At 47.3% G+C, this 19467-nt stretch overlaps 1 protein-coding gene across 7 annotated transcripts in view; it reads left to right on the forward strand.

Annotated features, from left to right (window-relative positions):
• RIN2 (Ras and Rab interactor 2) overlaps nt 1-19467 on the forward strand; it is a 213742-nt gene that overhangs the window by 164673 nt on the left and 29602 nt on the right. For all 7 annotated transcript variants that reach the window (XM_076011169.1, XM_076011167.1, XM_076011168.1 and 4 more), the window contains 4 exons: nt 6123-6315; nt 9560-9671; nt 12656-12728; nt 18474-18565. In XM_076011169.1, the coding sequence (XP_075867284.1) occupies nt 6123-6315; nt 9560-9671; nt 12656-12728; nt 18474-18565 (470 nt within the window). The remainder of the gene's footprint in view (nt 1-6122; nt 6316-9559; nt 9672-12655; nt 12729-18473; nt 18566-19467) is intronic.

Raw genomic sequence — 19467 nt, forward strand, 5'->3', positions numbered from 1 at the left:
ACCGAAATAGGATTCTTACATCTAAAAATTTATTGACTGTATTTACCATGCCAATATTTCTTTTCCACAGAAACTATCTCACATCAAATTTTTGTGTATTTTGTCTTATTATTATTTTAGAGACAAGGTCTCACTTTGTTGCCCGAGCTATAGTACAGTAGTGCGATCATAGCTCACTGCAGCCTCCAACTCCTGGGCTCGAGCAATCCTCCCACTTCAGCCTCTCAAGTAGCTGGAACTACAGATGCATGCCACCACGACCCCCTAATTTTAAAAAAAAATTTTTTTGTAGAGGCAGGGTCTCGGTCTATTGTCCAGGCCAGTCTTAAACTCCTGACCTCAAGCCATCCTCCCGCCTGGGCCTCTTGAAGTGCAGGGATTCTAGGCATGAGCCACCTCGCCCAGACCTATTTTTGCCCACTGCAAAGTCAAAAAGTGGACTTCATATGTGTTGTTTGGGATAGAGCTTGGGAAAGGGAGTGATGTAATGGGAAGTGGATGGGGGCCTTCTGAACTCACTTTTATCTAGAGCCTGGTCATTAGGAGCTTCCCTGGTAGCCTGAACTGTCTTCTGGAATGCTGGACTATGACAAGAAAGCGTGTCTGTCATCGGGAAGCTCTGCTGTGTGTCCATAGTTCCACTGAGATGAATCTGATTCTCTCAGTTTTAATCAAACTGAGGCTAGCGTCTGCCTGGTTGTCCTATTCAGAATGCACTTTCTGCAATCACTTCTTTCTCTACCTCGTTAGGCTGCTAGTGCCTGGCCCTGGGATAAAGGGAATCCAGCCCAGTGGAAAGGCCCCTCCCATCCCACACTGCAGAGAGCCCTAATGCAGTTGTGACCCAGGTGGGGGTGGCTGATGCTAGAGTGGGTGCAGCATCCACCCATCTGCTACAAAGCCATGAGGCCCAGGTTGGGTTGAAATGGGGACAGATGTAGGATGTGAGTTTCCTGGTGAGTCTTTGCTCTCTGCCCCTAGAGGTCCCGCACATGTATAGTTTGCCCAGCGTTTTCGCATATAGGTCTCACTGGGTCTGTGTCTCTAGGCCCATGACAGTGGCCTAGACATGTAGACATAGTAGTGATATCTGAATACATAAATGAACCTTATACTCATGAAAAGCCCAGTGATATGGTAGGTATTATTACTTTTTTTTCAGTCTATCATCTTAAGAAATTTCAAATGTTACAGCAAAGTTACAAGAGTAGTACTATTCACCTAATTTTGCTGCATTTGATTCATCTCTATTTTTTCTTACTATTTTGAGGCCAAGCATCTGACACTTCCAAGAATTTCCACACTTTGCCCCTTTATTCTTCAGTGTGTATCTCCTAAAAGTAAAAGCATTTTCCTATATAATAATAATAAAATTATCACACTCAGGAAATTAAACATTTATACAATATCATCTAGTATATACCCTTGTATCTTCAATTGTCCTTTATAATTTTTTTAATCCTGATGCCATATAACAGCAAGTCTGTGCACTCAATGTCGTCATCCCATCTCTCTTCTTCTTGAATCTGTAATAATCCTACAGCCTTTGAAACATCTTTCATGATACTGACATTTGGAAGTGTTTAGGCTATTTGTTTCGCAGATAGTGTCTGAGCTTGGAATTGTCTGATTGTTTTCTCCTGTGTAGATTCAAGTTAGCACATCTGGGAGCAGGAAAGGCCACATGGGTGATGTGCTCTCCTTCTCAGAGCTCCCTATCGGAGGCATGTGGTATCAAGGGGTCTCGTTTTTAGAGGGGTTAATGCACATCACTTGGATAAGATGGTGTCTTCCAGGTTCTTCCATTGTCAGGATATCTCTTCATTTTTGTACATCATTACGTGATCTGTGGGGTGATATTTTAAGACTGTGAGCATCCTGTTTCCCAATCATCTTTCACCTGCTGGTTTTAGCACCCGTTCACAATGTTTGCCAGCATCGATTTCTACCTGGTGGTAGAAGTATTATTATTTACCATTTTCGGATCGAAAAGACAAGGTTCAAAAAGGGACCTGACCCAGGTCTTGCATGCCTGGCCAGGCTAGAAGAGGGACACCACGCTTCCCGCCCTGAGGCTGGCACCCTGGCCATCCCACCGTGAGCACGTCTTTATTAGAATCCCCTGGATTATGTCACAGTGGTTTTGCCTTGTGTAAGTCACTCATTCTCTGCCTGCCCTCCTATTTTCATGCAGACATCTGTCTTAGAAATCACTAGTTTCTACTGAGCTCATCGGGTTCTGTCTTAGGTCAAGTTCCCTAGAGGCAGAGCCTGATTCGGGGATTCTTGTGCAAGTGATTCGCTGAAAGAGGCTCTCAGGAGCAGTCAGCAGTGGGTCTGCTCCCAGGGACAGGGCATGACTTCCCGGGCACTTCTAGGAGGTGGGGCAGCTGCGAGTTTTCGGCAGCCAATGCTCACCGCTCCCCACTCTAGTGGGGGGGGGGCGGTCTGGGTGGGGCGCCAGTAGCATCCATTACGTGTTCAACCTCTCATTCATTAGTTCTTTCCTGAAGGTTGTCCCTGATAAAAGCCAGTTTGTCCTGTAATAATATGCTGTAAGCCTCAAATGACTGGCTGAATCAAAGAGTTGGCTTCGTCATTTGCAAAGACAAGGTCTAATTTATGGCTGCTGCTTTATGAGGCCCCACGAATCCTACTGACTGTCTTCCTGTCTAGGCCCTGGCTTTCAAGGTTAAGGTCAGTTGTCAGAACAAAGGCTCTTGAGCTCCTTGAAACAACTGAGGAGTCACAGGATGTTCCCTTCTAAGGAAGGAAGAAGTGTCAACATGTTTACTCTCAGCACACGTGAGCACCACGATGGCCGTGTTAAAGGCTGCCCAATTTGGTCTTGGCAAAAGATGGCCAACCTGAGATGGCAGGAATGAATGGAATGTTTCTTTATTTAGATTCCAAGAATTCTTTCAGTGGTATGCTACCCAACCCCCTCCCCCAGGCCCCTGAAAAGAACAAAACAAAACATCTAATTGATTCCGAGTCAATGTGTGTGTTTTGCTCTTAGATCCCAAGCAAGTGCTCCTCAAAGTGTGGTCCTCAGATTGGCAGTATTGGTGCCATGCAGAGCTTGTAAGAAATACAGCATCGCTGGCCCACCCCAAACCTGCAGAGCCAGAGTCTCTGGGGCTGCAACCAGGAAACTGTGGCTTAACAAACCCAGGGTGATTCAAGCACTGATCCACAGCAGTGGCTATGAACTTGGTTTTGCATTGGGATTCCCCTGGGGGACTTTAAAAAATTCAGATACCCATGTTCCACCCCAAAGTGTCTAATTTATTTGATCTAGGGTGCAGGCTGGCTATTGAAAGTTTTTTAGGCTCCCCGAGTCACCTTTACTGGCAGCCAGGGTTGAGAATTGCTGGTCTAAAGCTGGCTCTTTTACCATATATGAAAGGAATTTTAACACCAGCTTCCTTTGAAGAGTGTGTTCTTTCAACTGCAAATATTCACTTCCAAATACCCGGAGGCCCTGGTATGGCATTCGCAGAAAGAGAAACTGTTCTTTTTTTTGGCATAAAATCTCCTATCTGGAAACTTGTAGCAGGAGTGAAGGAAAACTTTCACATATTTCAGAGAAAATAAAAGGTACATTTTGAATGGAAGAGTGAGATTCTTTAGACCTGAAGAAAGTGAAGAAGGTGAGGAGGAAAAGCTAGGATGGCATCTCTGGCCGGTGCACATGCTGTCATTGTGGGTCTTGGTATTGAGTCTGCACACCCAAAACCGGTTGGCTCCTTCTATATTCAATCCCACCTCTTAAGAGTGGAATTGTCCACGTGGAAATATCATTTGTCCTTTTATGAATTTCCCTACCCTCACCTTACATCCAGTTTCATCATCCATCCCTCTTGGTGATGAAGACTTTGTCAAACCACACTCTAGTGTTTCTTTGGGTGCAGTGGTTTGAAGATCGTGTGCACCGCAAGCTGCAACTTTGGACACAAGTGGTCAGGTTTGACATCCCTCCTGCAGCTCCAGGACCCTCACTGGTCACCTGCTTCTGGAGACCCAGGGAGTATCTCCTGGCAGAGGGAAAGAAACCCCAGAGCTAAGCAGCCTCGGATGGGAATTTCAACCCTCTCTCTCATGACCTTGAGCAAGATACTTAACTAACCGGCCTGAGCCCCTCAGTCCTCTTTTTATAAAACTGGGATCACAGTGCCCATTGTTCAGGCTGTTGTGAGCGGTAAATAGGAGAATGTCGTGGGTGTGGTGGCTCACGCCTGTAATCCCGACACTCTGGGAGGCCAAGGTGGGAGGATCACTTGAGTTCAGGAGTTCGAGACCAGCCTGCGTAAGAAAGAGCAAGACCCTGTCTCTACTAAAAATAGAAAAACTTAGCTGGGTGTGGTGGCACACACCTGTAGTCCCAGTTACTTGGGAGGCTGAGGCAGGAGGATCACTCGAGCCCAGGAGTTTGATGTTGCTATGAGCGAGAATGAAACCAATGCACTCTAGCTAGGGCAATACAGTGAGACCATGTCTCAAAAACAATAATAATAATAATAATAATAAGAGAATGTTTGCAAAGGGCTTGGCATACAGCAGTCACCACCTAGATGCAAATTATTTCTGTGTTCCGATCTGACTTGTTACCCACAAAGTTTGATGAACGCCAGATCTTTTTTAATTCCTAGTTCTACCACTTCATGGCTATTATAACTCAGGCAGTTCAATCACTTCTTGGGCCTCAGTCTTCTCATTTGTAAAATGGGGATTTAACACTCACTAACAGAATCAGTATTGACACCAAAGGAGGTCAATGTGGCTTATTTATTAGGATGCAATTCACACGCCATAAAATTCACCCTTTTATTTTTTTTTTTTTTTTTTTTTTTTGAGACAGAGTCTCGCTTTGTTGTCCAGGCTAGAGTGAGTGCCGTGGCGTCAGCCTAGCTCACAGCAACCTCAAACTCCTGGGCTCAAGCGATCCTCCAGCCTCAGCCTCCCGAGTAGCTGGGACTACAGGCATGCGCCACCATGCCCGGCTAATTTTTATATATATATATCAGTTGGCCAATTAATTTCTTTCTATTTATAGTAGAGACGGGGTCTCGCTCAGGCTGGTTTTGAACTCCTGACCTTGAGCAATCCGCCCGCCTCGGCCTCCCAAGAGCTAGGATTACAGGCGTGAGCCACAGCGCCCGGCCAAAATTCACCCTTTTAAAGTGTATGATTCACTCAGAAGTTTTTAGTATATTCACAAAGTTGTGAAATTATCACCACTGTTTAATACCAGATCATTCCCATCACCCCAAAAAGAAACCTGGTACCTATTTGCAATCACTTCCCATTTTCTGGTAACCACTAACCTACATTCTGTCTTTGTGGATTTGTCTGTTCTGGACAAATGTAAATGACATCATACGGTATGTGGTCCGTGCTCCTGGCTTCTTTCTCTGAGTATGATGTTTGCAAGGTTTATGCATATTATAGTATATATCAGTGCTTCATTCCTTTTTATGGCTGAATAATATTGCATTGTAAGGATAGACCATATTTTTTTATCCAGTTGTCAGTTGATAGACATTTGGGTTGTTTCTACTTGTTGGCTTTTATGAGTAATGTCAATATTAATTTAACAGTAGTACAGCACCACTCCACTGGGAGGTTTTGTTATAAGTAATGCTAGCAGTAAAAATGCTTGGATTTGTAAGAAGAAATAAAGGTACAAAATAAGTGTGCGTGCATGGCATTTTTGCCTTTAGATCAGGATCATGGTCGTGCTTATGATATGCACTATTGAGCATTAGGACCTCATGGTTACCACGTATGGAATCTCAAAATCAGAAATGTTTTATGCCAGAAGGCAGTCTGAACTAAATGGTGTTTAGGATGCTTAGAACCTTTTGAAAATGGGAGTAGAAATAGAAGGTCAGGTCTGTCAAGTAAGAGGCGTTCTATTTGATATTGGGAACATAGAGCGAGGAATACAACATGGTGTCTGCCCTCAGAACACTTCCAGCCTGGAGGGAGGACGCACAAGGTGGTGTCACAGGGTGGGGTGTGTGCTGTCATAGGCCTGGCCGACGAGCTCGCCCGGATGGGCTCATCGCTAGGGAAACTGCACGGCAGACATCTGACCCTGCCCGTTCTCTCTCTCCTAGCATGGTGAGACACGAGGATGGCAGCTATTCTGAGGATGAGGGCGTGAAGACCTGTCCCCGGGACTCTGGCTATGACAGCCTCTCCAACAGGCTCAGCGTCTTGGACCGGCTCCTCCACACCCACCCCATCTGGCTGCAGCTGGGCCTGAGCGAGGAGGAGGTGGCAGAGGTCCTGCAGTCCCAGCCTCCAGGGGTAAGACTCAGAACCTCCGGGAACAGGTTGAGGCAGGCAGGACTGCTGCTGCTGCTGCTGCCTTAAAGACAAACACTTGAAGGTAGTTCCAGAAAGTTCTTCCTAGCTTGTAGGGAGCACGGTTCCCACTGTGTAGATGGCTTACAATGCAGGGAAATTCTGGAAATTACAGAGCCAACTCCTAGTGACAGAGCCCTCGATGATTGTCTCTGTCCTCATCTGCTCGGTTACCATGGCAGGTGCAGGACTCAGCAGGATTCCCCGGTGGTATCAGGCAGTGAGTAGGGGCCACTGGCCAGGGGCCCTGGGCCTGACAACTTGCGCCTGGGCATTGAGGATGAGCCTGGCTCTGGGGGTCCTCAGTGGCCTCTGCTTCTTCCCTTTCATTCCAAGCCTGAGAACCTGGCCAGGGACCCAACCCTCAAAAGGTCTATGCCCACGGACTTGTCTGTTCTGGCTGCTGATATAATTTTCTTTTTCTTGGGCTTTCTCCATGGCTTTCCATGTGGATCAAAGTCCGATTTAGTTTTTTCAGACACTGTCTATCCAAGGCCACTGTCTTGTCTCATCAAGACCGCTTCATGACTTACGGAAGTTCCTGAAATAAATGTCATGCAGCGATCAGGATGTCCTGTGCTGTCCAATAGGGTGGCTTCTTGCCCCATGTGCTCTTTAGATTTACATGAGTTAATGTAAATAAAATAAGAAATTCAGTTCCTTGGTTGCCCCAACCACATGTTAGGTTCTCCCCAGCCACCGGTGGCTACCATATTGGGTGCCACACAATGGGGACCACTTTCACTGTTGCAAAAAGTTCTACTGGACAGCACTTGTGTGTAATGTCTTCTAAATAAAGGATAAATACAATAAATCACAGGTGACATAGGACAAAATGGCATAGGACAACAGATAGAAACTCTATTACGTAGAGGGGCAAGGAGAAACTTTTAGCAGTAGCTGGCTGGGGAATGTCATAACCATTGGGCACAAAAATAGCGTTTTGAGTTTCCTAGCAGCCAGAACCTGTCTGTTCTCACTTTTTTTTTTTTTTTTTTTTACATGTAAGTGGGTCGTTATTATTTCTCACAGGACAGAAACAGGCAGAACTAAGACCTGTGTTGGGATGAGCTGAGGGTGACGAGGCCCATACTCGGTCACCTCTGCAGAGAACTTGGCCAGCGCGTGGGCCGTTGACGCTAGTTCTGCTGTCTGTGGTGAGGACGTCTCCTCCCACATGGGCTCCCTCACTTTGTGCCAGCCGAGTTGTCCGCTCTTGCATTGCTGCAAAAAAACACTGCGAAGAGGAAAGTCGCTGAGTTGCTAGGCGCCAGGTCCCCTCCCTGACACCTCCCCCTCCAGGGGCAGGTCGTGTCCATTCCTGCCAAGACCTGCTGCCTGGACAAGCCAGGCAGCGTGTGCTTGGCTTCACCTGCCGATCCCTGCACGGGGCCTACTGACGAGCCCAGGCAGGCTGGGGCCAGGGCGAGGACAGGCGGGGCAAGAATGACCAGAGAGGGAGGAGCAGGTGGCTGACAGTGTGCGAGGGGGGAGGACTTGACAGTGTGCACGCCGTGGTGGCGTGAGTGGAGTGGGCCTCTGGGGTGCCCCACCTTTAATTAATCTACAACCTCAGAAAGGGAGCCCCAAATGGCTTCCGTAAAGGACCAGAGTGTAAATATTTTCATCTGTGCAGGCCATACAGTCTGCATCTCGCCTACTCCGCTCTGCCACTGTCGTGCAAAAGCAGCCATTGGCACCACAGTGTGAACACCGTGTAAGCGTGGCTGTGTGTCAATGCAACTGTACTTACAAAAACAGGTGGCTGGAGGGACTGGGTCCTAGGCCAGACTTTGCCAACCCCGACACAAGGCTGCACTCCTCCCCAAAACAAGGCCTAGAGGTTGTAGTTTCCCCAACCCCCAAGGCTCAGGTAGGTCCCTATCTGCAAAATGAAGGAACACTTCCTCTCTGCCCACCAGCAGTGCTTTGGCCTCTGCCCCACAGGAAGCTATTTAGGAAACATCTGCTTCAGGTTTAGGGTGTCCTAAAGAAGGTCAGGGAGACACTGACTCCCAGACCTGCCACTGGATGTGCTCAAAAGTCTTCCTGTCTCTGTCCTCATCAGACACCCAATTCCTATGCGTGCTCCCCACACCCTCAAAAAGTTATCTCAGGAGCTATTAACCGGACGTAAGGAGAAGAGTGATGATTAGATGGAAAAATGGAAGGCTGTAGAAAGGTAGGGGGGACTGGGAGGGTATAGAGTAGGTATCCAAGTGTAGAGGAAAGAGAAGTAGTTCAAGAAACAGAACAGGTTAGGATCCTTGGAGAAGAGTCGTGTACCCCAGAAGGGAACCAGGTCTCAGCCAGACTGCCACACTGCACACTCCTGGGAGTGCTGTTCAGTTTGTAGGCTAAGTGAATGTGCTGCCTGGAGTTGTGCAGTGCACGGCCTGCACAGCAGTACATGGCATACTCACATCTGCAGTGACTGGGGCCAGAATGGAATCCTGAGATCAGCACTGGGAGATGGGCTTGTTTAAAGCACATGTCTGAAGACAATATTAGGATCTGGAGGGAACCGGCAGAACGTTAAGTGAGTCAGGAGTAAATGGACAGCCTCCACGTTGGCTGGGGTGGATCTCAGAGCACATCCATCCACCTCCCAAATGGAGCAGCCAGTTTTCAGCTCCAGCAGACTGTCGCTTGCCATCGATCCTGGTCTTGCTATATCGTGTCATTTTCCAAGAGAAGCTAAAAATTCAGATTTTAATGTGGAAACAAAAAACAAAACAATTTCTGCTTTTTCACTGTTGGCAACAAATTCTAATTCCTGTCTTAAAATACACCTATGAGCCAAATTGGCCAATAAGCTCCCAATTTACCACTTGCGGTTTAGCCACATTACCCGTGTTTAGAAGTTAGGTTTCATCAGCTAAGATGCCCATAGAAGACAGGGGCTGGAGAATAATCCTAGCAGTAAAACTGAAAATGCTTATGCAGACGAGGAGAGTTCTTAGCTACAGGGAGAAGGTTCTGTCAGAGGGAAAGTAGGATTCTTTTGAAGCCAGTTATCAAAGAAAGGCGTCTGCAGCATGCTCTCTGAGCACCCCTTTCTCTGGCAGTAGAGTTTCCTGCACTGCGCCATGCAGTTCAGCTGGGAAGAGGGTATGAGGGAAATCATATGCTCAGGTTCCAACCTTCTAGATGTTTCCTAAGCTTGAGTGTCTTTTCCCTCCACTAGATCTTCCTGGTTCATAAATCCACCAAAATGCAGAAGAAAATCCTCTCCCTTCGCCTGCCCTGTGAATTTGGAACCCCACTCAAGGAATTTGCCATAAAGGAAAGCACATATAGTAAGTGGCCGTTGGATGGTTAGGTCCTGGTTGAGCTGAGGGCCTTGAGGCTCTCAATGGAGGAGAAGTGAAAGGAGCGTGGGCTTTGGGATGGACATGCATGGGTCTGTGTCCTAGCACTGAATAACTAGGCAGATAACCTACCCCAGGAGCCTCAGTTTTCTCCTCTGTATAATGGGGTGATGGTAACCTCCAAGTTGCTAACAGGTCAATTAAACACACTCAACCTGTGTGTAAAGTGTGCATACATTAGGGGCCTAACAGAGGTTGGCTTCCCTGCCCCTTCCCAGGTAAGCAGAGCGTGGATTTGGCTCCCAGGTGTGTGATGACTAAGCTGCAGGGAAGTCTTTAGAGAGAGAACCTGTCTACAGGATCCAGTGCCAAAGCATGTGTCTGCACATCTTCATGCATAAATAATCCTTGAGCAGATGCGTTTCCTTCAGGTAATCACCATGCAGGCTTCTGTGAAATGCAGCCAATCAGAGGCATAATCCAGCCCTTTGGCTAATATTTTGAAAGCAGGGAGGTGCTCAGTGGCATCGGTTTTCTTTCTGCCATTCTGGGGTGGCTGTCCACTTTTTGGTCATTGGAAATCTGAAGTGTTGGAGGCCAAGTTTTAAATAAAAAAAGGGAACACACAGTTCTGATGTACTGCCAACCTCTAAGAAAGGATGGGAAGATGGATCCGCACACCCAAGGGGGACGGAGGCTTTGCTGGAATCGTGGGTCAGCCAGGTTGGGGGTGAAGGCCTGAGAGGCAAGTGGGGAAGCGAGACTGAGACCTGGACTCTCACTCGTGTCTCTGTTTACCCCCCGTCGCCTGGGTTCCTGCATGTAAAGAAAGCAAAGATATGGCGGTCAGCATAGGGCAGAGATGAGATTGTACTTGGCCTGGAGTGCGCAGTCTCGCTGAGCCCGATGACCTTTAACGTAGTCTGTGGGGGAGACAATTCTGGCGGAAGTAAAACCTGCCAGCCCGAGTGCGATCCGCCTCCAGTTCAGTTGTACACCCGGATCTCCCAAGGTCACGGATGCCAGGAAAACACCTGCGCCAGAAAGGTGCACGATCAGGTGCAGCCCAGCAAATAACGCAAACGCATTAGAAGGTGATCAGAAGACACAATTCAAACCCACTGTTTTAAAGATAATGAACTTATATTAAGCGAATTACATTATTCAGAGTTGGCTTTTTTGAAAGTCCGTGAACCAAGAAGCCACAGATATAACTGGTTTTTAAATCCTTCCCAATATCCGAAGTTAACCGTGATATGTTGGTCTGGGAGCCACCTCCTTTGCCCTTCCAGAAGCCCAGGCAATGCTTGCAAAATCTTCCTCATTCATCGAGGTCCCTGTGGTTGCAGGTTTTTCTTCCTAAATATGACAAAACCTCTATCACTTCCTTCGTCCTCTCCAGGTGACTTCAGTGGTTGGAAGAGGTAGTTTGAGCAAAGCATTAACCCGATCATAACCAGTGACCACAGGCCTGGGTCCCACCACGAAGGCCCCTTCCCGGCCAGGGCCTGCCTGTCTTCTCTACAAACTGGGGTGGCGGAAAGACTTGCTATAAAAACATGCAGAGCCAGGTGCTGTGGCTCATACCTATAATCCCAGCACTTTAAGAGGCTGAGGTGGGAGGATTGCTTGAGCCTAGGAGTTCGAGGTGACAGTGAGCTGTAATCGAGCCACAGCACTCCAGCCTGGGCAACAGAGTAAGACCTTGTCTCTTTAAACAAACAAACAAAAAAATAGATATTTTTGTCATAACTTCAGGCCGATGCTGTTTAATAATAAACATCACTTCATGTTTGTATACAGTGCTTTCACGTACATTATTTCAGTTTTTAAAATTTTGGTTCCCACTAGTACCCTCCTGGGAGAAAAAGAGAGTACTGTTACAGTCCATTTTACAGACAAGAAAACTGAGGCTCAGAGAAGTTAACCTACCCCGAATCAGTTCCCTCCTCTGTAACTCAATCAACTGTGCTACATGTGTTTGTTGTTTAGGTGTGTATGTGTATGTCTGTGATCATATATGTTTAAAGGTATGGATGTGTTTTGGGGTGCTAGAGAAATGCTAAATAAATAAAATGATACAAAATAGCAAATAAGCAAAATAAATGAGGGAACAGAGTGTTTAAAAGGGGGAGAAAAGGCAGCTGATGGAGGAAATCTTACTAACCTGAGGCTATTTGGAAGGTTTTGGAGGAGTGGCAATGTGCTAAGAGTTCAGCCAAGGTGGCCTGAAGGGCAGTTAGCAAAGTCTTGAGTACTTGAAGTCAAACCACTGACTGCCCCCCACCCCATTTAGAAGAGGTACAAAATGTCACCCCATCCTGCCAGAACGGAGCTTCTCCATTAGGAAATTTGTACGCTGGGGTAGGGGTGGAGCGGGGAGTGACACTCAAGGAAACGGGTTTTTGAATGTTTCATACTGAATCTCACCAAAAGTCGATTTAAGGGGACCTCATGGTATCCTCCCCTCTTTGCATTCCTCTGCCCTGTGCCTCCACCAGAGGTGCCCTGTTTTGGCAAAAAGGAGTGTGACCCAGGAAGTCCGTGTCCTAGGAAAGTCAAAGAACCCAGGGGCATGGGGGTCTAGGTGTTCCCCAGGCCCTGGCATGCACTAGTGGCCTCTCGCTCCACACAGACTGTCCCCTTCCCCCGGCCCAACTTTGTGTTCTGAACTTGGGGGAAAAAAATAAAAAAGCAGTTGTGCAACTGGAGCCTGTCCTGGTCTGTTTACGGAGCACTGGAGCATGTGCTTGGCGAGAGTCAGGCGGCGAACCCCCAGGCCATGCGGCTGTTTACGGGCGGGCTGTTGGCCGACACGCACCATCCTCACAGCTGGTTCTGATAAGCCACGCGGTAGTCGGTTCGCGAGCACCGAGAGGGGCCGACACAGACACACGCGGTGCTAGAGGGCCCTGCCTGTCCCAGAACGCGCGCAGGGAGACTCAGCTGTTTCCGAAATCTCTCTTTTCCAGCCTTTTCCCTGGAAGGCTCAGGAATCAGTTTTGCAGATTTATTCCGGCTCATTGCTTTCTACTGCATCAGCAGGTAAGGCCTCTTCCTCTCTTGTGATTTCAAGATCCTGCTTGGTGTGTGCGATGTGACTAGCCTGACATATCTTGAGGGATCTGGGACGTCAGTGGAAGGGACAGCCTCTTAAATAAAATGTTCGCCACGTCCCACAGGCTTAAGGTGGAAACAGCTACCCTGGCCACTCCAGGTATAAATTCTCAGTAATATGATTATCTCCTCAAGCTGCTTCTAAGGCTCCTTTCTGCCAAATCCATCAAGCAGGAAACACACACAAACACACGCACACAAGTGAACACAGCACTTACACGCATACGCACACACATACACACACACAGAAAGAGACCGATCATGTAAGCCGGAAACATTTAAAGGTTCATGATAATGTTTCCGAAACGCTTCAAGGGATGGAGTTCAGTCTACAAATGTGGGTTCTTTAAACCAGCCCATAAATCCGGCACTGCTGTCCCTCAGGCCAACTGGGTGCTCACGTCTCTTTCGTAACGAGAGCCACTGTTTTAGGCTGCATGAAGTTAAGCCCCAAATCAGAATGTTAACCACTGTCAAGAGGGTATGAGTTGAGGAAGGCTTTCATTTTTTAAAATTTGTTTTCTTTTCTTTCTAGTAATAGCAGTGTTTCAAATCAAGCGTTCTCGGTGACTAAGAATCGAAACTCTTCTTATCTGCAGTTACACCTCCTCTTACTGTTGTTTGTCCATTGCAGCTAATACCGTGGAGACAGAGAAATGCATTAACTAGGGTTGTTTTCTGAGATCACTTCTCACAGCTATCACACATTTGGGCTGAGGAGTTTGTTTGGGTTTGATTTGTTTTATTTTAATTTAAGGATTAGGTTATTTCTCAAAGATGAGTTCCTCAGGCCCATTGCCTAGAGCCTGCCAGGGAGCAGGCATGAAGTGCTGTACCTCCTGCAGGTCTCTGGGCCAGCCAAAACCACGCAATCAAAGGCCCGAGGACAGAGAGGACTTCCAGAAGAGGGGATTCAGTGCTACTCACCAGCAGGAAGAAAGGAGGTCATTAGCTAGAACCGAACTAGTACCCTGTGAGGGTCCCCCCAAGAGGATGCCACCGTCCTGCCATGGTTTGGTAGGACCTTCTGGCCTATGTAAGGAAATGTCTTGCCCAAAGAGAGGAAGCTGGTGTAGAAGTAAAGCCCCCAACACACACACACACACACACACACACACACACACACACACGTCCTCAGGGAACCACACCTGGTCTGGTCTAGAGCCAGCCAAGTTGAGGAGTTAAGTCCCAACGCTGGCGTGTCAGCCGGAGGTGAAGTCAGCTGATGTTTACCCTTCCCAGTTTTCTCGTTGGTAATTGTGCTGTTGTCTAGAAGGATCGTCACACCCACAAAGCGATATTTGGCAACAGCACAGAAAAGATTCCATCAGTGTTCATGATAGACTGGAATACCTGCTGTCCGGGCCTATTTGATGGGTAAAGGAGATAAAGTCTAGGAAAGCCTTTAAACAACAAAACATGACACCAACTTAAGGTACTTACAGAAAAACATCTCAACGTTGACATTTTGCAACTAGGGAGGCCTAAGATTAATTTCTCCCTTTTTTCCCCCAAATGTGAAAGTACTTGATGTTTTTTGTTTCTCTTTGTATGCTACTCATCTGCGTTCTTGGTAGTCAGTTACTGATTTGACCCGGTCTTAGTAAAATATTTATGAAATACTTTAGTTGGTGATTAGCAGTAAACATACTCAAATAGAGAAAGTGATCCAGAGTGTCAGCCGTGGTGTCTCACACGGAGTGCACTGGACAAAGGTATTCATGGATCATGAGCATAGGACTTGCGCCATCAGGAAGGCTTGATGAAAAAGCACAGTGGGGCCTGGTGGCTCACGCCTGTAATCCTAGCACTCTGGGAGGCCCAGATGGGAGGATCGCTTGAGGCCAGGATTTCAAGAACAGCCTGAGCAAAGAGCAAGACCCTGACTCTACAAAAAATAGAAAAATTAACTGAGCACAGTGGCACATGCCTGTAGTCCTAGCTACTTGGGAGGCGAGGGAAGGGGATCACCTGAGCCCAGGATTCTGAGGTTGCAGTGAGCTATGATGATGCTATTAGACTCTAGTCCCGGTGACAGAGCAAGACTCTGTCTCAAAAGAAAAAGAAAGAAGAAGGAGAAATGAAAAGAAGAGCTGAGAATACAAATAGTGACTGCAGACCTTGAGCACCAATGCCTGGTAGCTGTGTGTGTGTGTGTGTGCTGCGATCGGTGTAGTGTAGGGAACTGCCTTTCACACCTTCACGTGCACTAGAATCGCGTGGGATCTTGTTGAGACGCAGAATCCGACTCCGTGGTTCTGGGCCGGTGCCTGGGATTCTGCATTTCCAACACGCTCCCAGGTGATGAGGCCACAGCTGCTGGTGCTTGGACCTCACTTTGCGCATCACGGAGATAGAGGAAATAGTAAGTTTAGAGGTCTGCTGTATCTGTGCTAGGCACCATACACACATCATGTCTAATCCTCATGGCGCCCCTGTACATTAGGAGCAGGAAGACATTGAGGTGGAGAGAGGGAGGTCCTTGCTCATAATCATTCAATCAATAGGTAGCAGTTATAGGATTTGAACCCAGGCCTGCCTTGATGCCAGAGCCCATGTTTTCCCACCATACTACACAGCTGCACAGACCTTGTGGCCCATCATACCTGGGTTCCAACCCCCACTTCACCTCCATTAGCTCTGTGCCAGGGACCTCACCTGTCTACATTGTCACATGCTCCCGATCCATAGAGTGGGAGCACGACAGCTTCTCCCAGGGTTGTGTGTGGGCCCCACGTGAGTTAAAGTGCTTGTTGCAATGCAATAGTGGCTGCTCAACAATGTAGGTCCCCTCCCCTTTAGAAATGCTACATATAGAGCAAAATGAAGATAAACCTATTAATAGATTGTGCATGTATGGAAATTCTTGGGTGAAACATATCAAAGATGATGCCTTTAGTTTGTGTGTTATGCAAGCTTTAGAACTGGGGCTTCTTTCTTTCCTTTCTTTCTTTTCTTTCTTGACAGAGTCTCACTGTATTGCCCAGGCTAGAGTGTCGTGGCGTCATCCTAGCTCACAGCAACCTCAAACTCCTGGGCTCAACCAATCCTTCTGTCTCAGCCTCCCTAGTAGCTGGGACTACAGGCATGTGCCACCATGCCCAGCTAATATTTTCTCTATATATTTTTATTTGGCCAATTAATCTCTTTCTATTTTTTAGTAGAGACGGGGTCTCGCTCTTGTTCAGGCTGGTTTCGAACTCCTGACCTTGAGCGATCCGCCCGCCTCGGCTTCCTAGAGTGCTAGGATTATAGGCTTTCTTTAACACAGTGTAAGTGAGAGGGAAGTGTCCGTGTGTGTGTGTGTGTGTGTGTGTGTGTGTGTGTGTGTGTGTGAAGACGCTGGGATACACCCTGGGCAGCACAGTGGAAGAGGGCTCACATACAACATCTAATTTTCCAGTAGATCAAAGCCTAAAACCACCCATTAACAAATGACAGGTATGCCTTCCTGTCATATATCATTAAGAAAAACCCAAACCAACCATGGGATGTTTAAGCTCCAGGTATTGCACTGAGCAAGGTAAAAGCTTACAATAAACACAGGTTGGTTTTGTTGTGTGCGGCTTTTCCCCCCAACTTGTCTAAAGAAAGTAGATTTTAATTATGTTGGTCCGGCCATACAAACACATATTTACAGGATGCTTTGGTGTAATACAGTTGTGGTTCCCATTAATCTTCATGTCAGATTATAATCAGGGTCACTGCACTCCCCCTCCTCGCCCCCCCACACCCGTGCCAGGTCAGGCAGCAGCTGTTATTAATACAAACACTGTACGCTCCATCTGCCCCTCCTCTTACTCAGACACAGGTAGACAAGCAAAGGGGAGATGCTCATGACACTTGGGGACAGGTGAAAGGGTCTCGTGGAAGCAGGAGGTGACCTGGGCTTGACACCCTAGGAAAAAGCAACCTGCTGACCTGGCATGAGCAGCATAGTAGAGAGAGCTTTTGTGACACTGGTAAGTGTCCAAACATCCTTGTTTTGTTCTTTTCATTGACTTACTAACTGGTTACTCATTGTCAACAGCTTCAAGAGTTCCCAAACTCTCCAGTCATCCAGATTTAGTCTGTTTCATCCTAGAACGTTGCCTAACCTTACCGTGAACAAGAGGTTGTTTGACATAGTTATTCTCTTCAGTGAAAATTTTCAGGACATCTTGTGAAGACAAAATACAGGCAGAAGCTCCAAGTTTTGTCCCTCACTAACTCCACCCCAAGCCACGATGGCTTTCTTGCTGTTCTTCATACATGCCAGACTCTTGCTGACCCCAGGGCCTTTGCACATGATGCTCGTTCTGCTTGGAATGTTCCTCCCCTCATGGTTTAATCCCTGGCCACCATTAGACCTTCAATCAAACACCGCCTGCTCATGAAGCCCTGTCTGGCCCACCTTCACACACGAACACTATTTATTCCGCTTTCCTGCTTTGCTTTTGTCCCTGTCACAGACCCCCTTCTTGTATATTCCACGAATTACCTATTTGTTTATTATCTGTCGGTGTCTGCTGCAGTGAAGCTCCACACAGGCAGGGGCTTTTGTCTGTTTTGTTTCCAGCCCCTGGGGCCCTCTCTGGCACACCCATAGATCATTGTAAACACTTGTTGAATAAATGAATGATTCTTTCTTTGAAGACCAATACCGCCACTGAAAAAAAAATAACTCCCTTTTGAGAAAGTCACCATTGGCATTGAATATTTTATTCATTCAATATACACTTTCTCCCTGTCTGTATCAGACAAGGCATGTGCTTAGCCCCGTGGGGAATCCACCAGTGCTCAGAGCATGGTCCTGGCCCTCAGGGATGAATGTGAACAGGTGTTTGTTAAGTCTGCCTTTGTCCAAGGAAGCGAGTCATGGTCGGTGTACCTACTCGTGACGACTCTATGCCCCGGCTGTGGCGGGACCCTGGCGCCCGCCTGGCTCCTTTCTGTTGGGCCTGTTTCCTTGTGTGTGTTTGCCCGGCTGCACATGGCACTGTGCTGCTTGGGCGCTGGGGTTGTTGGCATGAGATGCCTTTGTCTTGCCTTCCTATTTGGAGTTTGGTCCAGGGTCCTGCAGCATCAGCATCACCCAGGAGCTTAGCGGAAATGCAGACTCTCCGGCCCCTCCCAGACCTCCCGCCCGAATCAGAGTATGCAGCCTAATCAAGACCCCAGGGGTTCAGGTGCATATTAAACCTAGAGAAGCTGTGCCTTCAAACACAGGGGAAAGGTCTGTCTTTAGCACACAAAGGAGGATGTATGGGCACTAACTGGAAGATGTCATAAGAAAAAGCAACCGATATCTATTGAGAGCCCACCATGTGTAAAGCAATGGGCTAATAAATCTTGGTTTAGGATGCCACATTCCTGCTCAGGGAGGTACAGCCTAGCATTCGAATGGGCTTCTGGCAAATTATAATAGTACGTATTATTTTATATGTATGATAGATCTGCGAACACAGTCCAATCCTGATATTAACTCTACATACCTTTTAGCTACCCAGCAGGGAAATTTGGTCCTCAGACAGGAAAAGTAAAGGTAAGTCATAGTTGGGTATGCTATGCTGCCTACTTAGGACATTTTCAACAGCATAAGCTAAGAAAATCTCTAGGATCAAAATGAATGCAAGAGATCAAAACCAGACCCGTAATTACAAGCATTCTCTTTTTTTTTTCCTGAAAAATCAGGGATGTTCTGCCGTTTACCTTGAAGTTGCCTTATGCCATTTCAACTGCCAAGACTGAGGCTAAGCTTGAAGAACTGGCCCAGCTGGGACTAAGTAAGTGGGGGCTCCCTGCCTGGGTCTGTTTAAAATGAATCCATGGAGCAGGGTCAGTGTTGGGCTGGCTGAGGCTACACTACTACGCCAAACACACCTACTGTCAAAAATAATTCCCATCTTCATGGCAAAACTCAGCCTTCGGGTCCTTGAGGTCTCTGAATCTCTGTGAGATTCTCTGGCCAAATCAAATGTTCAGCCCATTCTCTTCCCCCCCCCCCCCCAGCCCATTCTCAAAGAGACTGGTACTGAGTTTGCCTGGGTAACCCCCAAATCTCCCCACTTTCTCCTTTCAATGAGTTTGGGCTACCCAGAATGCTGAGTCCTAATGTAAACATCTGTGATGTCTCAGCGTGTTCCCTTTCTATGGCATCTTGCTGGGGAAAGGCAGTGCTCGACAGAAAGGGAAATCCAGTGTGGTGGGTTTCACGTGCAAGATTTTTATTTTTGAAGGTCACATGGGCACTGACGGCACTTCTGTGCTTTGAGGAATTTGAAGGCACAGGCACCTAGAGTACCATCTGTCTCACTTCCTCTCTTATTGTTCAATTCCCGTCCTGCTGTTCTGGGCCACGGCTCTGGCAGCTGGGCACTTGCTTCCCCCTCCTGCCCATTTGCAGATGTCCCCTAAGTCCCCACAGTCCAGCTAGACAATGGTTGCCAGTGGATCGAGACACACAACTTGTCCAGTTTAACTTCTTTTTCCCATTGCCCTGGGGAATCCATGTGGGCTTAATTTTCGTAAAAAAAAAAAAAAAAAAAAAAAAATTCAGTAATCGAACTAAGCATTGGTTCTAAAATTTAAATTAATTGACATTAAATGAAAGTTAATATTGAGTTTCTCAGTGGCACTAGCCATATTTCAAGTGCCCAATAGCCACCTGTCAGCTCTCATGTTGGAT

This window comes from Microcebus murinus, chromosome 16 (assembly GCF_040939455.1).
Source record: "Microcebus murinus isolate Inina chromosome 16, M.murinus_Inina_mat1.0, whole genome shotgun sequence".
NCBI lineage: Eukaryota > Metazoa > Chordata > Mammalia > Primates > Cheirogaleidae > Microcebus > Microcebus murinus.